General features: G+C 41.7%; 1 protein-coding gene across 3 annotated transcripts in view; it reads left to right on the top strand.

Annotated features, from left to right (window-relative positions):
• GPR161 (G protein-coupled receptor 161) overlaps positions 1-20,738 on the top strand; it is a 77,989-nt gene that overhangs the window by 3,135 nt on the left and 54,116 nt on the right. Inside the window, exon 2 of one of the 3 annotated variants that reach the window (XM_039460020.2) lies at positions 931-1,235. Coding sequence is in view for 1 of the 3 variants with exons in the window: in XM_010338702.3 (XP_010337004.1) it covers positions 20,483-20,489 (7 nt within the window). In the remaining 2 variants the exon portion in view is untranslated. Of the gene's footprint in view, positions 1-930; positions 1,236-19,879; positions 20,713-20,738 lie in introns of those variants that run through there. The other 2 variants (XM_074389837.1, XM_010338702.3) reach the window with 2 other exon arrangements.

Consider the following 20,738-nt stretch of genomic DNA (forward strand, 5'->3'; position numbering starts at 1 on the left):
TTGAACTCCTGGACTTCAGTGATCCTCCCGTTTCAGCCTCCCAAAGTGCTAGGGTTACAGGCATGCTCTACCACACCCAGCCCATTTTTAGTTTTTTAAGGAATCTCCATACTGTTCTCCACAGTAATATACTAATTTCTCATCTAAAATTTCAGCTGCTTCCAGATAGGGTAAAAGACCACTGATTTACATCATCAGTCATTTATATCTTACTCTAAAACCATGTTATAATTTTCTATGAACTGGCCTTGATAGAGAAGTACCATGCCACTGTTTCCAGAACTGAGGACTCAGTGCTTTCCTACCTGCCCTCCCACAACATTTGTCTCTTTCCAAAATTTTTCCAGACAATATATGAACATGTCCTCTAAGAGTCATATTTTTATTTAAATATAAAATCTAACAAACCAATTTATGACCTCCAGTCCAACAATTTATTACAGGACTTTAAGACTATAATTCTTTGATGATACAAGGAAGTAATTCTCTAATGGTAAAATTTCAAGCACACACACAGTAGAGAGATATTTGGGTGTTGGTAATATTTTCTGTGCCCATGCAAGTACCATCACACAACAACTATCTGTTTTATAAAGTTGACTGTTAGAATGGAGTAACATCTGGGACTTGATGGAGGGAAGGAATTCATTTTCAGCCAAATTGGGAAAAGGATGTTAGAGTCACCATATTCAACCATCTGCTATTCAAGTTGATCAAGATTCAGTGCTGAGAACAACCAACTAATCAGTCGGTTATTAATGAGTTATAAAAAGTGTCTGCATTTTTGGCAACTTCTATGGTGCTAGAACCTGTTTCAGGTATGGTTTATAAGGACACAGGAATGAATAAAAAAGGTAAGATGCCTTTCACCTTGGAACATGCACTGTAATACAGAAGATAGATAATAAGTAAACAAACTTATGATTTCAGATATTGACAGATTTTGTGCAGAACATTAACAAATTAAGTGGAAAGAGCAAGAATACAGGGAATGAGAAACAGACTGGTAGAGACAGTGATCAAATGAGCCCGCCCTTTGGAAGTTTACACTCAAGCAGAGATCTGCTGATAAGAACGAAAATCCACAAGAAAATCTGGAGGAAGAATATTCCCGGCAGAGGTAGCATCAGTTCCAGTGGAGACATGGGTTTGTCCTGTTTCAAGAAGAGCAAGAAGGCCAGTGTGACTGGAGTGGAAGGAACTGAGTTCAGAGCAACAGGCAAAGACTTGACCACGTATGTACTGTAAGCCATACCATATCCTTTCTAAGCAATCTTATCAAATGAATGCACAATTTTTTAAAATGTTATTAAGCAGAAGCTTACCACCTCTAAACAGCTTGTGCCATTTGTGAAGCTCTAATGTTAAGAATGTTCTCCCTTAAGTTAAGCTAAAATCTACTTCCTTGTTACTTACATTCTTTGGGCCTGGCTTTTCCCTCTGGAGCCCCGTAGAAAAAGCATATTCCCCCTTCCATGTGACATTTTTATTTTAAAAGTAAATAAATGCAAACAATACTATTTGACATCCAGGCAATAAAATGGTGTGTATACATGGATATGGCATAGAGTGGAAGGGGTCATTAATTCTTCTCTGGAGATCAGGAGCAAATCCCAAAGGAGCTGATCCCAGAACAAGATTTTAAAGAGAAAGTAAGATTTCACCAGTAGCAGACAGTCTACTTCAAGGACAAGGAATAGAAGATGCATAGGTATGAAAGCATGCAACAGCATGGTATGCATATGAGAAATGGTAGGTGTGGGGCACAAAGAGAGCTGGCACCCTCTTGCAAGTTAGCTACCTCAAATGAGGTCATCCGACTGTCTTCACATCAGAAACAATTTCATCAGAGAGAGAAGGAGCTGGGGATTACAGGATCAGGTTACTTGAAGCCCTCTCAAATCTTAGTACTACAACTATAAATTTCCCGCTGTTGGCCAAATAAATGTCCTAAACTCACACAAGAAATCCACAAGCCTGCAAACCCCTTGGTGAAATTCAGCAAGCTGTAGGATCATAACTCAGCTCATTTTCTGCTATGTCACCCAGGCTGGAGTGCACTGGCACAGTCATGGCTCACTGCATCCTTGAACTCCTGGGCTCAAGTGATCCTCCTGCCTTATTCAGCATTCTGAGTAGCTGTGACTACAGGCTCACGACACTATGCTTGACTAATTAAAAAAAAAAAATTGTGGAAATGGGGTCTTGCCATATCGTCCAGGCTGATCTCCAAACTCCTGGCCTCAAAGGATCCTCCTGCCTTGGCCTTTTGAGTCACTGGAATTACAAGCATAAGCCACTGTGCCCAGCCATGCCCTGAAATTTTTAACATGCATACTTAACGAAGTCTATTAATCTGTGTTACTATCCTCCTGTCAAACAACATAAGGACCTCAGAGTGTTTTAACTCTGAACACCAATCTCACTTTCTGTTATTTTCCTCCCAGGTCATAAAAAATCCACTCAATGACTCCCTGTTTTTATCAGCTGTCTAAATGAATTTTTAAAAAATTCCTCAAAAGGAATTGTGCTCATCTCAAAACACAGGAGACAGCAGTTAGGAACCCTTGTTCTGTTCCAAAGTAGGCCACGAAGAAAAAAACTTCCTAAGAACAGTGGAGAGGCCAGGCGCGGTGGCTCATGCCTATAATCTCAGCACTTTGGGAGGCCGAGGTGGGTGGATCACGAGGTCAAGAGTTCGAGACCAGCCTGGCCAACATGGTGAAACCCCATGTCAGCTAAGAATACAAAAATTAGCCTGACGTGGTGACACATGCCTGTAATCCCAGCTACTTGGGAGGCTGAGGCAGGAGAATCGCTTCAACCCAGGAGAGGGAGGTTGCAGTGAGCCAAGATTGTGCCACTGTACTCCAGCCTGGGCGACAGAGCAAGACTCCATCTCAGAAAGAACAGTGGCCGGAAGCAGCAAACCTATAAGATAATTAGTGGAGACCTGGGAACAGGGAGCAGCTCACAGGGAGTTGGCCTGGGGCATAAAATGGTCTCCAGGAATTATAGGCCTGAAGAGGCCTCAGGATCCCTCAGTCTAGTGATGATGAAACTCCTAAGCACAAAAACACATTCCCTAAGGGCGTAGTACCTTTGTCAAGTTACTTTTGGTTGAAAGTATGAGAAACCCTCTGAAAATTAGCTTTAGCAAAGCAGCCTATTCTTAAAAGAAGAGAATGCATTTCCGGATTTGGAGTTACCTCTTGGTATGTGAGGAGAAAGCGCAAAATCAGGCCTCAAGAGGGAAGGACTGAGGAACTGGAAAACCAGGGGTGCTGGTCAGCCAAATGCAGTCTCTCTAACTCTCTCATGGCTCCTCATCTCATCTCTCTCTCGTTCTCCTCTTCAATTTAGCTGTCTGCTTTCTTCTCCCTTTTTGTAGACCAACCCTGCTGTCAGCATCTCTTTGTGTGTGCTCCCCACCCAGCCTTTTTCCCCACACACAGAGCTTCCTAATAGACATCTTGATAGCCATTTCTTAGTTCACCTTTCTCATTCCCAAAAGAGAGAATCTGATTGTCTCAGCTTGAGTCAGGTGTTCATCATGGCCCAATCAACCATGACTAGATTTGGCCATGCGGGTGTAAGCCCATGGTGTTTTGGGGATGGTGGTTCTCAGAGGCATATGCTCCCACATCCTCAGTGTCTATAACTGTCCTTTGTGCTAATTAGGGGAGGAATAGAGGAGTTTTAATATGGGACTGCTAGTATAGGCAAGCCCAGTGGATGGGGATAGGGGTGGCGGAGAAAAGTAACAGAGTGAAATATAAAAAGAGGAAGGAGTGGTTGGTGCAACAGCTCATACCTATAATCCTAGCACTTCGGGAGGCCAAGGCAGGTGGGTCACCTGGGGTCAGGGGTTCGAGACCAGCCTTGCCAACACGGCAAAACCCCATCTCTACTAAAAATACAAAAATTAGCCAGGCATGGTGGCACATGCCTGTAATCACAGCTACTTGGGAGGCTGAGGCAGGAGAATTGCTTGAACCCAGGAGGTGGAGGTTGCAGTAAGCCAAGATCATGCCACTGCACTCCAGCCTGAGTGACAAGAGTGAGACTCCATCTCAAAAAAAAAAAAAAAAAAAAAAAAAAAAAAGTGAAAAAAAAAAGAAAAGGAAGGAGAAGTGGAAAAGGTTATAAAACTTAACCTCTATCTACTTTGTAGTTTTTTTGTGGTCAAAAGCAGACCTGATGTTCAAGCAGCACTCTGGCAAGATTTGAGGACCCACAAAAGCATGGGGAAAGGGGTAAAGTAAGTATTAGACTATTTCTGGGTAAGGTGAAACTGTAGTCAAAAGTCAAAGATAAAATTATTATATGTAGGCTCACCAAATATGCAAAATGGGAATATCTACTTATAAATTAGGCTTCTAGGTCTTTAATATCTATAGTCAGAGCCCAATATACACTCATTGTGGATTATGAGAAATTGACTTAGGAGAATTGACACTTCTACTTTTGCTTCTAAGCCATTTCTTTGAATTGACAAGGAAATGTGAATTTTCAGCTGTCTGGAGAGCTGATGATTACCCGTCATGTGGCCATTGTCATAGTAGTCCCCAGCTTTTGCTGAAATTAGTTCTCTCAGAGCACTCAGCTGGTTTATAGTAGATCATCTTGGAAATCAATAGAATTGTTTATATTGATTTTTGTCTTTGATGCTATTTTTTGGCAAAGTTTTAATTACATAAGCATTTTAATGCTCTGTCATATATATACATGTACATATTGTTCGGATAGATTTAAGTGTATGACATGCAAAGTGGCAAAAGAGCTGATGGGGCCAGGTACAGTGGCTCAGGCCTGTAATCCTAGCACTTTGGGAGGCTGATGTGGGCGGATCACCTGAGGTCAGGAGTTCAAGACCAGCCTGGCCAACATGGTGAAACCCTGTTTCAACTAAAAATACAAAAAAAAAAAAAAAATAGCCAGGTATGGTGGTGTACACCTATAGACCCAGCTACTTAGGAGGCTGAGGCACAGGAATCACTTGAACCCTGGAGGAGAGGTTGCAGGGAGCCAAGATCATGCCACTGCGCTTCAGCGTGGGCAACAGAATAAGACTCTCTCAAAAAAAAAAGAAAAAAAAATCTAATGGAACATGGGTAAATAGACCTATTTTAGAATCATTTATAAAGGGAAACAGCTGCACTATATCATGTTACAGTAATTAATGGTAACCATTGAAGTAACTGTGTCTACTTTATAGAAAGCTGGTGTGGTTTTAGTATGAACGGGCATTCATTTGGGTACTCAGGAAAATAAAAACACATAAAAAAGCTTGATTCAAATGTTACTTTGAAGGTTGTGAGAAAATCACTAGATAATTCCTTGTAAGACCTGTTAGACTAGGGGTGTCCAATCTTTTGACTTCCCTGGGCCACATTGGAAAAAGAATTGTATTGGGCCACACATAAAATACACTAATGATAGTTGATTAGCTAAAAAACAAACAAACAAAAAATCTGTGCATAAATCTTATAATGTAATGTTTTAAGAAAATTTACAAAGTTGTGTTGGGCTACATTTAAAGCCATCCTGGTACATCCACATGTGGCCTGGGGGCCGTGGGTTGGACAGACAAGCTTACATTAGACATTTAAAAATGTCTTTCAGGCCGGGCGTGGTGGCTCAAGCCTGTAATCCTAGCACTTTGGGAGGCCGATGTGGGCGGATCACAAGGTCAAGAGATTAAGACCATCCTGGTCAACATGGTAAAACCCCGTCTCTACTAAAAATACAAAAAATTAGCTGGGCATGGTGGTGCCTGCCTGTAATCCCAGCTACTCAGGAGGACATATCCATTTTTTAAAAAGATAAAACTTGTCAATAAATGTCAATGGCATGCCAATAAATTCAAAATCCTAGATGAAATGGATACATTCCTGGATACATATAACCTCCCAAGATAAAACCAAGAAGAAACAGAAAACCTGAACAAACCAATAGTAAGTAACAAGATTGAATCAGTAATAAAAGTTCTCCCAACAAAGAAAAGTTCAGAACTGGATGGCTTTACCCATGAATTCTACCAAACCTTTAAAGAAGAATTAATGCCAATTCTTTTTTTTTTTCTCCCGAAAAGCACATCTGATGTTAAACCATCTGGGAGTTGTAGTGGTTCCTCCCTAAATAAATGGTAGGTTGTTTGAAACCAAGGTGGTTACTTAAGTATGGCCATAACTGGGTTTGTCAAGGACTGACTGAGTGTATAAGCCTCTTTCCTCCCTAAACACTAATAAAATCTTTGCAGGCTAGCAGAGATTAACTTCAAGGGAAGTTATATTAAAACACAAACAAACAAAAGACAACAACAAAAACCACCGTGTAGTATAATGTGAAAATGCAAGATTTGCAGTCAGTAGACTTGGTAGTTTCCTGATCTGTTACATCTTGACAGTTCAACTTCAGGTAATTTTTTTTTTTTTTTTTTTTTTTTTTTTTTGAGACGGAGTTTCGCTCTTGTTACCCAGGCTGGAGTGCAATGGCACGATCTCGGCTCACTGCAACCTCCGCCTCCTGGGTTCAGGCAATTCTCCTGCCTCAGCCTCCTGAGTAGCTGGGATTACAGGCACGTGCCACCATGCCCAGCTAATTTTTTGTATGTTTAGTAGAGACGGGGTTTCACCATGTTGACCAGGTTGGTCTCGATCTCTCGACCTTGTGATCCACCCGCCTCGGCCTCCCAAAGTGCTGGGATTACAGGCTTGAGCCACCGCGCCCGGCCCAGGTAATTTTTTAAAAGGTTGTTTCTGTGATGTAAAGTAACAGTAATGATAATATTTAATATATTACTTGCCTTAGCATGCTTATACCTGTGAGGTCCCTGTATAAACCATTAATTGCTGTACAAATACCAGTTATTATAATGGTTAAAAGTATTCAAATATGCATCTCCATGTTCTGAGTAGGGAACTCAATTATGAAGCAGATGTGGAAAAGATACACCATTACTAGACCTCTACACAGAGCTCTAGAAATACCCAATTATTTTAGCTCTTTGTTGTGCTAAAAGTACAAGAGTAACTCTGGGGTCACCTCAGGTGACAGTAGGTAAAGAATGAGGCACCAAGATGTGAACTTCATCCTGGAATCCTCAATCAGCAATCTTGCAAAGATTTTATTATTTAATTCTTTAATTCTCATCGCAACCTCCGCCTCCTGGGTTCAAGCAATTCTCCTGCCTCAGCCTCTGGAATAGCTGGGATTACAAGCATGCACCACCATGCCAGGCTAATTTTGTAATTTTAGTAGAGATAGGGTTTCTCCATGTTGGTCAGGCTGGTCTCGAACTCCTGACCTCAGGTGATCCACCTGCCTCGGCCTCCCAAACTGCTGGGATTATAGGCGCAAGCCACCATGCCTGGTTTGTGCTGCACTGGGGATGGAGACAGGAGATACGGATTTTAACATCCAGGAACAGCCACTCAAGAGGCTGATGCAGGAGAATCTCTTGAACCCAGGAGGCAGAGGTTGCAGTGAGAGAATATTGTGCCACTGCACTCCAGCGTGGGCAACAGAATAAGTCTCTGTCTCAAAAAAAGAAAATACATAAATAAATAAAAATAAAATAAAAAGACACGGACACAATCTTCTTATGTGAGCTCCATGAAGGCACAGACTTTGTCTATTTCCCTCATGGTTTCTGCCATTCAGAAGGTGCTTCAGAAATGTCCGGTGTGTGAACAAGGAATGAGCAAGATAAATGCTTCAGGAATTCAAGGAAAAGAACATTTCCTAGCAGTCAAGACAGGAAGGAAATGGACAGTGCTTCATCAAGGACGAAGACGGATTCAAATAGCAGAGGAGGAAAAAACTATTCCAGGTGCTGAAGCATCATGTGCAGAGCCCAAGAACTAGGACTGCCCAAGAGAATGAGAAGAGAGACGATAACAATGGTCAGCTGTGGTCAGTCATAGACACTGTTAGAGACACACACTCATTCAATCTTCACATGTTACAGCTTCGTGAGCTGTGTGTTACTGTTGCCCATTCAACAGATAAGGAAGCCGAGGCTGAGACAGTTAAATGGCTTGCTTCCCCAATATCACATAGCAATCAAGTGAATAAGTAAAAGAATAGAAATGTCACAGGTATTTCCAACCACATAAAATATTCCTATGTATTTCCTTCCTTCCTTCCTTCCTTCCTTCCTTCCTTCCTTCCTTCCTTCCTTCCTTCCTTCCTTCTTCCTTCAAGACAGAGTCTTACTCTGTCACCTAGGCTGTAGTGCAGTGATGCGATCACAATTCACTGCAGCCTTGACCTCTTAGGCTCCAGTCATTCTCCCACTTCAGCCTCCCAGGTGTCTGGCACAACAGACGGACACCACCATGCCTGGCTAATTTTTAAATTTTTTTTGTAGAAACGAGGTCTCCCTATGTGGCCCATGCTGGTCTTGAACCCCTGGATTCAAGCAATCTTTTCACGTGGGCCTCCCAGAGTGCTGGGATTACAGGTGTGAGCTGCCACGCTCAGTCTTTTAATGTATATTCTTTAAATCAAATTAAACCCAACCTCAAATCCCAGACAACTAGAATAAGGACACCTTACCCCATCCCTGTCCACCCCTACCCTTAGGATAATGCAAAGGTTCTAGGGCTCTACATCATTGTGGGAGAAAAATGCTCAAGGAGGCTTTTCAGGTCTTGGCCCACATGTTCACCACTGAAATGTTCCACAACCCCTACCTGTGAAGCCTCCTAGGAGTTTCCATTCCTCCTCTGAGGTCCTGCCCTCTCTCCAGGATTTAGGAGAGGTGGGAGGAAAGTCTCTGCCAGCTATGGTTCTCCTTTCTCATTGTGAAGAACTCTCTGATTTTGCTTGTGTCCCATCTCCCCTCTCCTCACCCGCTCCCACCAAACCATACAAATCTCCCTCAAAGCGTAGGAGTACAAAACCTTGCTTATCTTTTGGAAAAAAGGAGAGAAAATACTGACAGCACAATACAGATGGCTCTTTTTTTTTTTTCCTTTTAGGTAATTCCATAGCAGTAAAAATAAAAAAAATTTTAAAAATTAACACCACAATAAATTAATCTACCACGAATAGTTAACATTTCTTAGGAGTCTGCTGCATGGCGGGGGCTGTAGCAAGCCCTTTACCCATGAGGTAGGTGTGATTACCACCCCTATTTTAGAGCTGGAGAAACCAGAGCTTAGAGGGGTCAAATATCTTACTTAATATCACAAGTGATAGAATTAAAACTCAAGCTCAAGAGTTTCTGGCTGGAACATCTGAGTTATTTTCACTGCACCATATAAGGGAAGCAATCCTTCCTCACTAGAGTCCAGAGCAGCAGTTTCTTTTTCCTTTCTCTTCAGACAAAAATCAAAAGCAAAACACTCTACATAATTACAGATTCCATATTAAGTAACACATCCAAAAAGAAATTTACTCTTGGTCTCATACAAGAATATGAGATGAAATTTTACTCATCTTTGTCACCTTCTAGAACTTTCTATGTGCATACTTAATTTTTACATATTTACTACACTGTAATAGGTAGAATTATAGTCATTTTAAATTGCTATTATATTACATGATATCACAGTCTCATTATTTTAATATATTCTATATATTTTTTGTAAATATATCATATTTACATATTTTTATTTCATACACACACATCATGATGTTTCTATAGTCTTGGTATTCTTTTCCTTACAACATCCTTGCTCTCTCTCTGTGCCCACCCTGCCCCATAAACAGAAGCAATTAGAGTCTAGTGTGTATTTTCCCATACATTTCTCCATAATCATACAATCATACAATAGCACAAGTATTGAGGAACTGGCCATTTTTTTTCTGTATTTCTTACAAGACATAGTTTGACAAACTTATATACTCTTACAAAAGTCATGTCTTAAGTTACTGCTGTACTTTCTTAACAATATACATTGTAAAAATCCTTCCACGTCGATTGAGACGACTTCAACTCTTTCTTCTTTAATAATACAATCCATTTATTTGCTAGAAGTAAATATTGAATGTTTTGTGTGGTTATTCTACAGTTTATTCAATCTTTCCTCTATAGATGGACATTTACGGCTCACTGACTCGACCTCCCAGGCTCAAGCCATTCTCCCACCTCAGCCTCCCAAGTAGCTGGACCACAGGCATCCACCACCATACCTGGCTAATTTTTGTATTTTTTGGTAGAGATGGGGTTTTGCCATGTTGCCCAGGCTGGTCTTGAACTCCTGAGCTCAAGTGACCCACCTGCCTTGGCCTCCCAAAGTGCTGGGATTACAGGTGTGAGCCACTGTGCCAGGCCTCATGTATTTATCTGTACTTGTGCTTTTATTTCTATGGGATAGAGTCCCAGGAGTAGAATTTCTGGGGTAAAGGGTATGTATTTATTGTCATTTAATCGATATTGCCAATTGCCATGGCCATGCAAATATACACTTTTATTAACAGTGTAGAAGAGTGCAGGTTCCTAGTTCCAAATGCTAATCTGAGAACAACTTGCCTCCGGAAACATCCACTTAGAGGCATTGGGAGGGAACCAGGAATACAGATAGTTTCAAAGCTCTGTGTGTAGTTGTTTTGTTTGCTTGTTTTTTCGAGACAGAGTCTCTCTCTGTCACCCAGGCTAACGTGCAATGGTGCAATCTTGGCTCACCACAACCTCTAGTCTCCCAGGTTCAAGCAATTCTCCTGCCTTCTGAGTAGCTGGGATTACAGGCTCCTGCCACCACACCTGACTAATTTTTGTATTTTTAGTAGAGACAATTTTTCACCATGTTGGCCAGGCTGGTCTCAAACTCCTGACCTCAAGTGATCCACCCACCTCACCCACCTCAGCCTTGCAAAATGCTGAGATTACAGGCATGAGCCACTGTACCCGGCATCTACATGTTGTTCTTTTTTTTTTAATTTGAGTTGCTCTTGTTGCCCAGGCTGGAGTGCAATGGTACAATCTCGGTTCACTTAAAGCTCCGACTCCCAGGTTGAAGTGATTCTCCTGCCTCAGCCTCCCAAGTAGCGGGGACAACAGGCAGCACGCCACTGTGTCCAGCTAATTTTGTATTTTTAGTAGAGACATTTCACCATGTTGGTCAGACTAGTCTCGAACTCCTGACCTCAGGTGATCTGCCGGCCTCGGCCTCCCAGAGTGCTGGGATTACGGGCAAGAGCCACCGCACCCGGCTTCTACAAGTAGTTCTAATCTATAATAGGGTTTGGGAGTCACGGGTTCACTTCACTGTAGGATTTTTCAAGAGGGAGGAATAAGGGTCAGGGATCAGGAGGGCTGTTTGATGTGGATTCCCATTTCCAAAGAGCCTCAAATTTAAACTTTTTACCTTATCTCCAAATAATGTTAACAGCAACAGAGACACCCTGACAGGACTGAGGAAAGAAAATATTACTCATTCAACCATTACCCGTCCACCCCACTAATATTACTTAGTTTTTTGTTGTTAGTGCAATTATATGGAAAATCATTACCATCTGTGATGGAACATTTTAAATTCTATTGAAACTATACCTTTATGTGACATACGGCCACCATTCAAACGGAAATTGGAGCAGTTTTTTCAGTAATCCTGTCTTATTTTTTCTGTAAAAATTAGATTGTTTATATCAATCTAAATACTTCAATGATTCTAATTTTTCTGGGTAAAGAAACAAATTACTGAATTGTACTGGAGAAGATTATTATTTTTTGTTTTTTAGATTGAGTTTCTCTTTTGTTGCCCAGGCTGGAGTGCAGTGTCACGATCTCAGCTCACTTCAACCCCCGCCTCCCGGGTTCAAACAATTCTCCTGCCTCAGCCTCCTGAGTAGCTGGTATTACAAGCGCCTTGCCACCACGCCCAGCTAATTGTTGTATTTTTGGTAGAGACGGGGTTTCACCATGTTAGCCAGGCTGGTCTTGAACTCCTGACTTCAGGTGATTCACCCGCCTCGGCCTCCCAAAGTGTTGGGATTACAAGCGTGAACCACCGCGCCCGGCCAGGAGATGATTATTAAAAGTATTAATTTATTTGCTAGAAGTAAATACTGAATGTTTAAAAAACCCTGTATTGGCATTTCTTCTTTTTTTCCTTCTCTTTTCTGTCCTTTTCTCTCCCCCTTTCCCTCTTCTCCTCCCACTTCTTCCTGTCCCTTCCCTCCCCCGGAACCCCGGATTCCTCATAGAAGCCCTGAGCGCGAGTGGAGCCCCTTTCCTTGGTCACTAACCAGCAGCCAGGCCGACCTGGTCTTGGGCTGGAGCTGCTGCAGCTCCACCATTGGCCACTAGGGGCCCTCTGCTCCCCTGGCCTGAGGGGAGAGGAGAAAAATGTCTTCTTACTTTTCTAACTTTCCTAGTAGAAATGACTCTCATGGGTAGTTTCAAAAGAAAATTATCAGATAAACCAGGGGAAAATAAAGCGAACTAAAGAAAAGAAGCTCTAAATAAAAAACATAGTCTTCGACCTTAAGGTGACTAATATCTACTCCTAGTTGCCTTGGTTGACACAGAAGACTGGGCATAGCCTTCCTTCCTCTCTTTCCTCGTCAGAGAAACCACAAAAACAGATAAAATTAAATTAATGGTGATACGAGGGTTAGAAGGAGCTTCAGTGTCTCTCAAAACTTAGTTGTTTAGCAGCATCACCTCTCTTGGCATGACCTTGGGGTCATTCTCCCTGCCCCTGCCCCTCCACCCTAGGGAGCTTTTTCTCTGCAACCCTCCTGATCTCTGCCTCCAGCTTGGGGGCACTTCTTTAGCCCTCTTAGAGGTCTCTGTGACTGACCACACGGGAAGTTGTGGTCTCTTCAACCCCTTCACTTGGAGTATCTGACTCTTAATCCCCATATCACTGTGGGGTCACGACCATCAACAAGCCTAGGCAGAGTCAGGATTAGAAACCTGGTCTTTGGACTCAGCCTATGGAATGAAGTTTACACCACAATCCCTCCTTCAAATGCCTGAGGTGATTCAAAGAAAAAACAAGGCAACGGCAGTAAGAATAAAAGGTATGAAAACACGATAATAAAGGATCTTGAGTTCGAAAGCTGAACAAATTAAGTATGTAGAAAAATTAATCTACCTATGCCTTCTCAGGTGGTTCACTTTTTACAGAAATAAAATGGATTTCCCCCAGCTTGCAGTGTACTTATTTTCAAAAACTCTGTTTTTCATGACAGTATAGTTTCCATGTACCCTGGATTTAGATTCCATTGCTGGTCAACGTCAATGGCTAAAAGATAACTCAAAATTAGCACAGCAGCAAACTGATAATAGTGAAGAGAAAGCCTGCTCAGAGTGAATTCATAGGTGGGTGGGAAAGTGCTGGTAACATCTCTGTCTGTCTCCTGTTCCATTGGGTCTTTCTCTTAGCTGGTGATCAACTAAGCCAAGAATTATTGCCTGAAGTTTAACATAGACATTTTTTGACTTTCTTTTCTGCTCAACATTTCATCCGCCATTGCAAGATTTATTCAAGAATACTTCCTGGATGGTGCTGATTACTCTCTATTACATTCCATTCTTGTGTGATACTAAGATTGATTGGTTCCCCATCAGTTATTCACTTCATGGTGTTAGTATACGTTGATGACTGTGGCGTGCAATAGGTATTTTATTAAGGGTTGCAAAATGGTGATTTTAAAATTCTATTCTTCTTTGTGCATTTATTTGTTGAGTTTTTTTCTATTAAAAATAACTTTCCCTAACTACTCTTTGGTCACATTGAATGCAATTCCTATAGGAAAAGCAGAATAAATGTTTGATTTCTTTCTTTTATTTAGTAATTTTTCGGAGGAATGAATTGGTTGCCTAGCAATCACCAGTGGTGACCAATTTCATTAAAACTATAAACTCAAAGATTTTTCTATGTGGATATTATCTTATTCAGTTTTCTGTTACTATAACTTAATACCTGAGCCTGGGTAACTTATAAAGACAGTGAATTGATTTCTTACCGTTCTGGAGGCTGGGAAGTCCAAGGCCAAGAGGCTGCATCTTGGTGAGGGCCTTTTGCTGGTGCGGGCTCTCTGCAGAGTCCTGAGGTGGCACAGGGCATCACACGATGAGGAGAGTGCATGAGAGAGAGAAAGCCAACCCAGACCCAGCTTCTATAACAGACCCACTTTTGTTATAACTAACCCACTCCTATGACAACCTATTAATCCGTAATCCATTAACCCATGAATGAGTTAACCCATTCATTCAGGCAGGGCCCTTATGGCACAATCACCCCTTAAAGGCCTCACCTCTTAATACTGTTATGTTAGGGACTAAGTTTTAACATGAGGTTTGGAGGACTCAAACATTCAAGCTTTAGCAGGTATGTTCCAATCCATTGCAAGTCTTCTTCTTTTTATTTTTTTTAGAGATGAAGTCTTACCATTGCCCAGGCTGCTCTTGAACTCCTGGCCTCAAGTGATCCTCCCACCTCAGCCTTGCAAAGTATTGGGATTATAGGCATGAACCACTGTGCCTGGCTTATTATTCTTTTTGATGGTCAAATTACCCCTTCAGATCAGCTCTTGTGTCTTTTCAAAATGACCCCATTGGTCTTTAAAATCTCTTTTCTGGTACACAAAGATGTTCCAGATTCATTTTATATGCTCAAAAAAAAAAAAAAAAAAGCATATAACATCCAGAACTGGAATAACTGCAAGGAGCCTGAGTTCCTCTTAATGAGAAGTGGTATTTTGAGACTACATCTGGTTGCTAGCAGTGTTCATTGCTACAGGAGTGCTCATTCCTTCTGTGTTCTCATTTCTTCTTGCCTTTTGAATGTATAGGGTTGGCAAATGCAAATTACTCTTTGCAGATAGGTTTTTAATTCCCTTTTCATTTTTATATTTGATCTCTTATTTCCTTGCTAAAAAATCACAGGTCCCACAACATAAATGTAATTACTTATTTGCTTTTTTCTATATATCTTTAATTGTTTCAAGCAACACTACCAAAGTACTACTGACATAAGAGAACTGAGTGAGACTCAGATTTTTTTCCTGACATTCTTTTTGTACTAAGAACCTATCTCACTAGGAAAGTGCCATCAAAATATTATATTCTAAACTCACTTGAAAAATAATATTTTCTTTATTTTTTTGAGACAAAGTCTCACTCTGTTGCCCAGACTGGAGTGCAGTGGTGCAATCTCAGCTCACTGCAACCTCCGCCTCCAGGGTTCAAGCAATTATCCTACCTCAGCCTCCCAAGTAGCTGGGACTAGAGGCATGAGCCACCATGCCCAGCTAATTTTTGTATTTTGTTGTTGTTGTTGTTGTTGTTGTTGTTGTTAGTGGAGATGGGTTTTCTCCATGTTGGTCAGGCTGGGCTGGTCTCGAACTCCTGACCTTAGGTGATCTGCCTGCCTTGGCTTCCCAAAGTGCTGGGATTACAGGCATAAGCCACCGTGCCTGGCCTGAAAATTAGTTTTTTGAAAACTTTAAAAATGTTTTTTTCTTTTTCTTTAGAGACAAGGTCTTGCTATTTTGCCTAGGCTGGTCTTGAACTCCTGGGCTCAAATGATCCTTCCACCTCAGCCTCCCAAAGTGCTGGGATTACAGGCATGAGCCACTGTGCCTGGCCCTGAAATTCTTTAAGTTGTTTTGGCAGAATTGGAAGATAGCTTGACAAAGATGTCCTTTCCTAATCCCCAGGACCTTTGAATACAATGAGATATCACTCCTAGGATTATGTTATTTGACCCAGCTGGCCTTAGGACAGGGATATTATTTAGGCAGACCTGACCTATCACATGAGTCCTTAAAACCAAAGAGCTCTCTCTGGCTGAAAGGGGAATTAAGGGGAAGCCACGGAGATCAGAGTATGAGGATCTGACATGCCTTTGCTGACTTTGAAGATAAGGGGGCCACGTAAGGAAGAATTGCAGGCAGCCTCTGAGAGCAGAGTGTGGCCCCACTGCCAGCCAGCAAAGAAATGGAGGTTTTTGTCCCACAGCGGCAAGGAACTAAATTCTGCTGGCAGCCTGAACAAGCTTGGAAGCAGAGTCCCCCCACGAGCCTCCATATAAGAACTGAGCTTAGCCAACACCTTGACTTTGGCATTGTGAGGCCATGAGCAGAAAACCCCACTGAGCCCGAGTGGACTTCTCTCTAAACTGAGATTTTAAAAAAATGAGTGTTTTGCCAGGTGTGGTGGCTCACGCTTGTAATCCCGGCAACGTGAGGGGCTGAGGTGGGAAGATTGCTTGAGGCCCAGAGTTCAAGCAATATAACAGAGTGTTTTAAGCCACCAAATTTGTGGTAACTATGATGCAGTGATAGAAAACTAATACAAGTTATGCCACCAACTTGATATTCATCCTAGTTTTTCTTCAGGTTTTGGAGGGTTTTTTTTTCTTTTTTGAGTTAACTTTTCTCAATTTTGTAAAATACACTTAGTTTCAAAGTCAAAATTGTAAAGCAAGAAACCTTCCTAGAAACCTTGCTCTATTTTTCATTCCGTTTGTTCCTTTCTCTGATTGGAAACCTGCTTTTTATTGTTTTTGGTTTGTTTTTCCACTTTTAAGTATAAGCAAATACCTATATATTCTTTCCTTTTCTCACGTAAAAGATAACACAGGCTGGGTGCGGTAGCTCATGCCTATAATCCCAGCACTTTGGCAGGCTGAGGGTGGATCACTTGAGATCAGGAGTTCAAGGCTAGCCTGGCCAACATGGTGAAATCCCATTTCTACTAAAAATAGAAAAATTAGCCAGGCGGTAGTGGGGCACACCTGTAATCCCAACAATTTGGGTGGCTGAGGCAGGAGAATCGCTTGATCATGCCATTTCACTGCTCTCCAGTCTCGGCAATAAAGTGAGACCGTGTCTCAAAAACAAAACAACAACAACAACAAAAAACGTACAACAAATACTTCTGCACCTTGCTTTTTTTACTTAACATTACATCTTTGAGGCCACTATGTTTTGGTGTATAGAGATTTTCTTCATTCCTTTGTAGCACTGAATCCTAACTTATACCTCTAATTCTCTATTGACAGACATTTGGACGTTTTTAATCTTCTGTAATTACAAATTTATCCCAAATATATAACGTTGTGTTCTCTTGGCCACAAAAGATAAATGTGTACTTGAGGATTTTTTTTATAGAACAAAAGATAAGTGTACTTGAGGATATTTTTTCCTCTGATACAAAATATGTGAAATTTTTTCCAACACCAGTCAATTCTCTGACACCAACTGGGTATCCAACAATTCAATTCAATTCCAACACTAACTCCGAGTTAGTGCAGACTCCACAGGTTAAGGGCTCAGCCCCACACACTGTCCCTACTTCAGACACCAAATGGAAGTCCGCGGCCTCCAGTACTTCTGACCGGCTTGGCTTCAGATCAGGAGTTCCCATGGCCAATAATTTGCTATAACAGCCCACAGAACTCAGAAAAGCACTTAACTTACTATTATTGGTTTATTAAGGATACAATTCAAGAGAAGCCAAGTGGAAGAGATGTGTAGGACCAGGCAGGGGTGTGATCTCAGCTCACTGCAACCTCCACCTCCCAGGTTCATGTGATTCTCGTGCCTCAGACTCCCACATAGCTGGGACTACAATTGTGTAGTCCAGCTAATTTTTATATTTTTAGTAGAGATGGGGTTTTGCCAAGTTGGCCAGGGCTGGTCTCGAACTCCTGACTTCAAGTGATCCACCCGCCTCAGCCTTCCAAAGTGCTGGGATTATAGGAATGTACCATCGCCCAGCACAATGACGCTCATTTCAATATGTCAGCCCCAGTGGATGACATCATGAAGTGGCCAGACACTTGGAGTTATAGACAGGATCACTGTGAATGTGACATAGATACATAAATGTAGACCAAGTTACCTAATCTGTACTAGTAAATCTGATGCCACGAGTGGCATTGTTAATAGTGAGGTGATTTCCAAAATGCTGAACAACTACGGGTGAGGTTTGAGTAACTCAACGTGCAATCTTCCCTCAATTTACTTAGTACTTGCATTCCTAGACAAATTATTGTACAACAAAACAAATAAACAAAAAAACCCCTCTGCACGTTTATATAGAATAGTTTGGTTTCAGACTTGGAAAAGTATAGACCGTTTTTATTGTCTTGTGTGAGAGGAACTGTTCTTTTTGTGCAGGGCTATTTCATGTACTGCAAGATGTGTGGTATCCTGGGCCCCACCCACCACATGCCTGGACTATCCTCTAATCATTGTGACAAACCCCAAATGCCCCCACAGGTTTCCAAAGTGTCGTATTAAAAACCACCGAGTTAGATGCTGTCTTTTCCAAGTAACAGAGAAATAAACCCACACTGACTTAATTTAAAAAAATATTGATTGGCTGTTGTTTCTGATCAGTCCAGTGGTGCATCAGTTTCAGGGAAGTCTTCTCCTGGGGTCAAATGGTTGTACTATTCTATCAGTGGAGGCATACCGTAAACAAATACATAGAAAAATTGACACATATTTTATAAATTGAGACATATTTTATATAGAAAAAGAACAGAGACTAGAGGATTTCTTTTAGATTTTGGTCAGGGGCTGAGTACAGTGGCTCACATCTGTAATTCCAGCACTTTGTGAGGCTAAGATCAGAGGATCACTTGAGCCCAGGAGTTCAAGACCAGCTTGGGCAACATAGCAAGATCCCATCTTTAGTTAAAAATAGATTGGTCAGGGAAGACTGCTCGGAGGAGGTGACATTTAAGCTGAGATATGAAGGGCAGGAAGAGCTTGGCCTGTAAAGTGGGGGAATAACGTTCCATGTGGAAAAAATAGCATACTTCACAATTTTGCTTTCACTGGTTTTATGTGGACTGCTAGACTAAAATTATATTTTACATAAAATATGTTTCATATATAGATTATTCAACACACGTAAGGTTCAGTTGGACAAGGCCTCTCATTATCTTAGTTTATAAGTCTTTGTGGGGGGGTCTCTAAAACAGAATGGTTTATGAAACTAATTTGAGAAAGGAGAATTAGTGTGCATCTTTCTCATTTTTCTAAAAATATACATTCTTTCACAAAATCAATAACATTTTCATGAGTGTCACCTATATAATGACATACAGTGAAATAATTAATAACAATTTGTCTGTTTTCTCTGCCTCTGACTAAATTCTGCTCATAGCTCAATATTAGCTCCAGAAGGAAAAAAAAATCTTGAGAGCTATTGAAAATGCATTTGTTGGCAGCAATTTCTATCCCTGAATGCACAGTAAGTTCTGAGCTTAGGAGCTCAGAAAAAAACAACAACAACAACAACAACTTTGTGATAAATAATGTATTTGATAATGAGCAGCAAGAGAAAAAAATGTTTTCTATTGAGTTCAAAATGAAATAGAGTGAGTATGGGAAAAGGTTGCTCCATATGAAGGACATCTCTTGCATCATGGATGGTTATGGAGCCAAAACAGCCGTAACTGTTTATTTTTTATTCTTATTCTCACCATGCCAGTCTGTGGCACATATTTTCAGACCTTTCATGAATACCAACTTTCAAAAGGGCTTAGTTCTCAGATTCTATGACACTAGATGATTTACTTACATGACCTCATTTAACCTTTTCAACTCTACAGATAGGAAGCTATGAGTATCCCTATTTTATATATGAATCAGCTGAGACTCAGGAAGGTTAACTAACTCCCTTAGGCTCATAGAGCTCAGCCGGAATTAAATAAATAATCAGGGATTTCAAAATAAGTGTCTAAAATACTCTTAAGAACAGAATGCTTTAAGCTCCTTCAAGTGTCTGGCTTGCTGGGTGACCTAGACTCTAAGTGGAGTGTCGGCTTCCAGTTTTTGACCAAATAAAGCGTCTATCCCAAAGGAATATTAAGGCATCCATTTACATTTCTCTCCCCATTATCCCATTTGTCCCTAGAGCAATGTGGGTGTTTAGCAGGTGCCAGACAGTAAATTACTGTTCTGAATCGTGCCTCAGTGGCCTAATAATATTAATAATAAGGAAGCATCTCCCACGGTTCAATCTGTAGACAAGGGAATAATTAATGTATTTATCAGAGCAGATGGATTTCAGAAGAATGTGAATCCTTAAGCCAGCATCTGTTTATTATTATTATTATTATTATTTTCTGGAGTTTAGTGAACTGGGTTTTACAACTTCTTACCTGATTATTCTGCTGCCCTGTTTGACTACTTCCTTCTTTCCTTTTTAAGCAGTTCTACTGTTTGCTTCAACTTTCCATCCCCTTATTAAGACTGCTGCATAGAAAACGTAGGAGGCTGGAGACAGGCAGGGAAAGTGGGGAGTGAGGAAGGGAAAACAAACATTCCGAGAAGGAACTGTTCCGTTCCCCGAGCTGACAGCGCCCGGTCTTTGTTTTGTGGTGACTGCTGCCTGGCCTTTTGCTTCCGAGGGAGTGCAGGGCAGCCGCGTGGAGCCCCGTTCACGTCCACTCCCCACTCCCCCGGGCTGGCTTTGGGGCGTGGTCCCCGTGGTATTCGCAGAGCCCGGGACGGAGCCTGGCCGGAGGCTGATGGACGCTCTCGCGAGTCGGCTGGATGAATGAAAGGTGAGCGGCAAAGGCGGTGCCAGGATCGTCCCCGGCGGGCCTGGAGGAGGAGAACCGGACTGCGCGGAGCCTGCGGGAAGAATCTGAAAGTGTCTGTGATGGAGAGAGACATGGAAACGGGGACGTCCCAGCGGCTGGAACTGGGACGGAGGAACGGGAACGGGGAAGGCCTGAGTTAGGGACCACAAAGGTTCTCAGGAGAAAAGTGGGGCGAGCCGAGAGGGTAAGGGCGGGACAAAGAGCCGCAGC

The sequence above is a fragment of the Saimiri boliviensis genome, chromosome 19 (assembly GCF_048565385.1).
Source record: "Saimiri boliviensis isolate mSaiBol1 chromosome 19, mSaiBol1.pri, whole genome shotgun sequence".
Lineage (NCBI taxonomy): Eukaryota > Metazoa > Chordata > Mammalia > Primates > Cebidae > Saimiri > Saimiri boliviensis.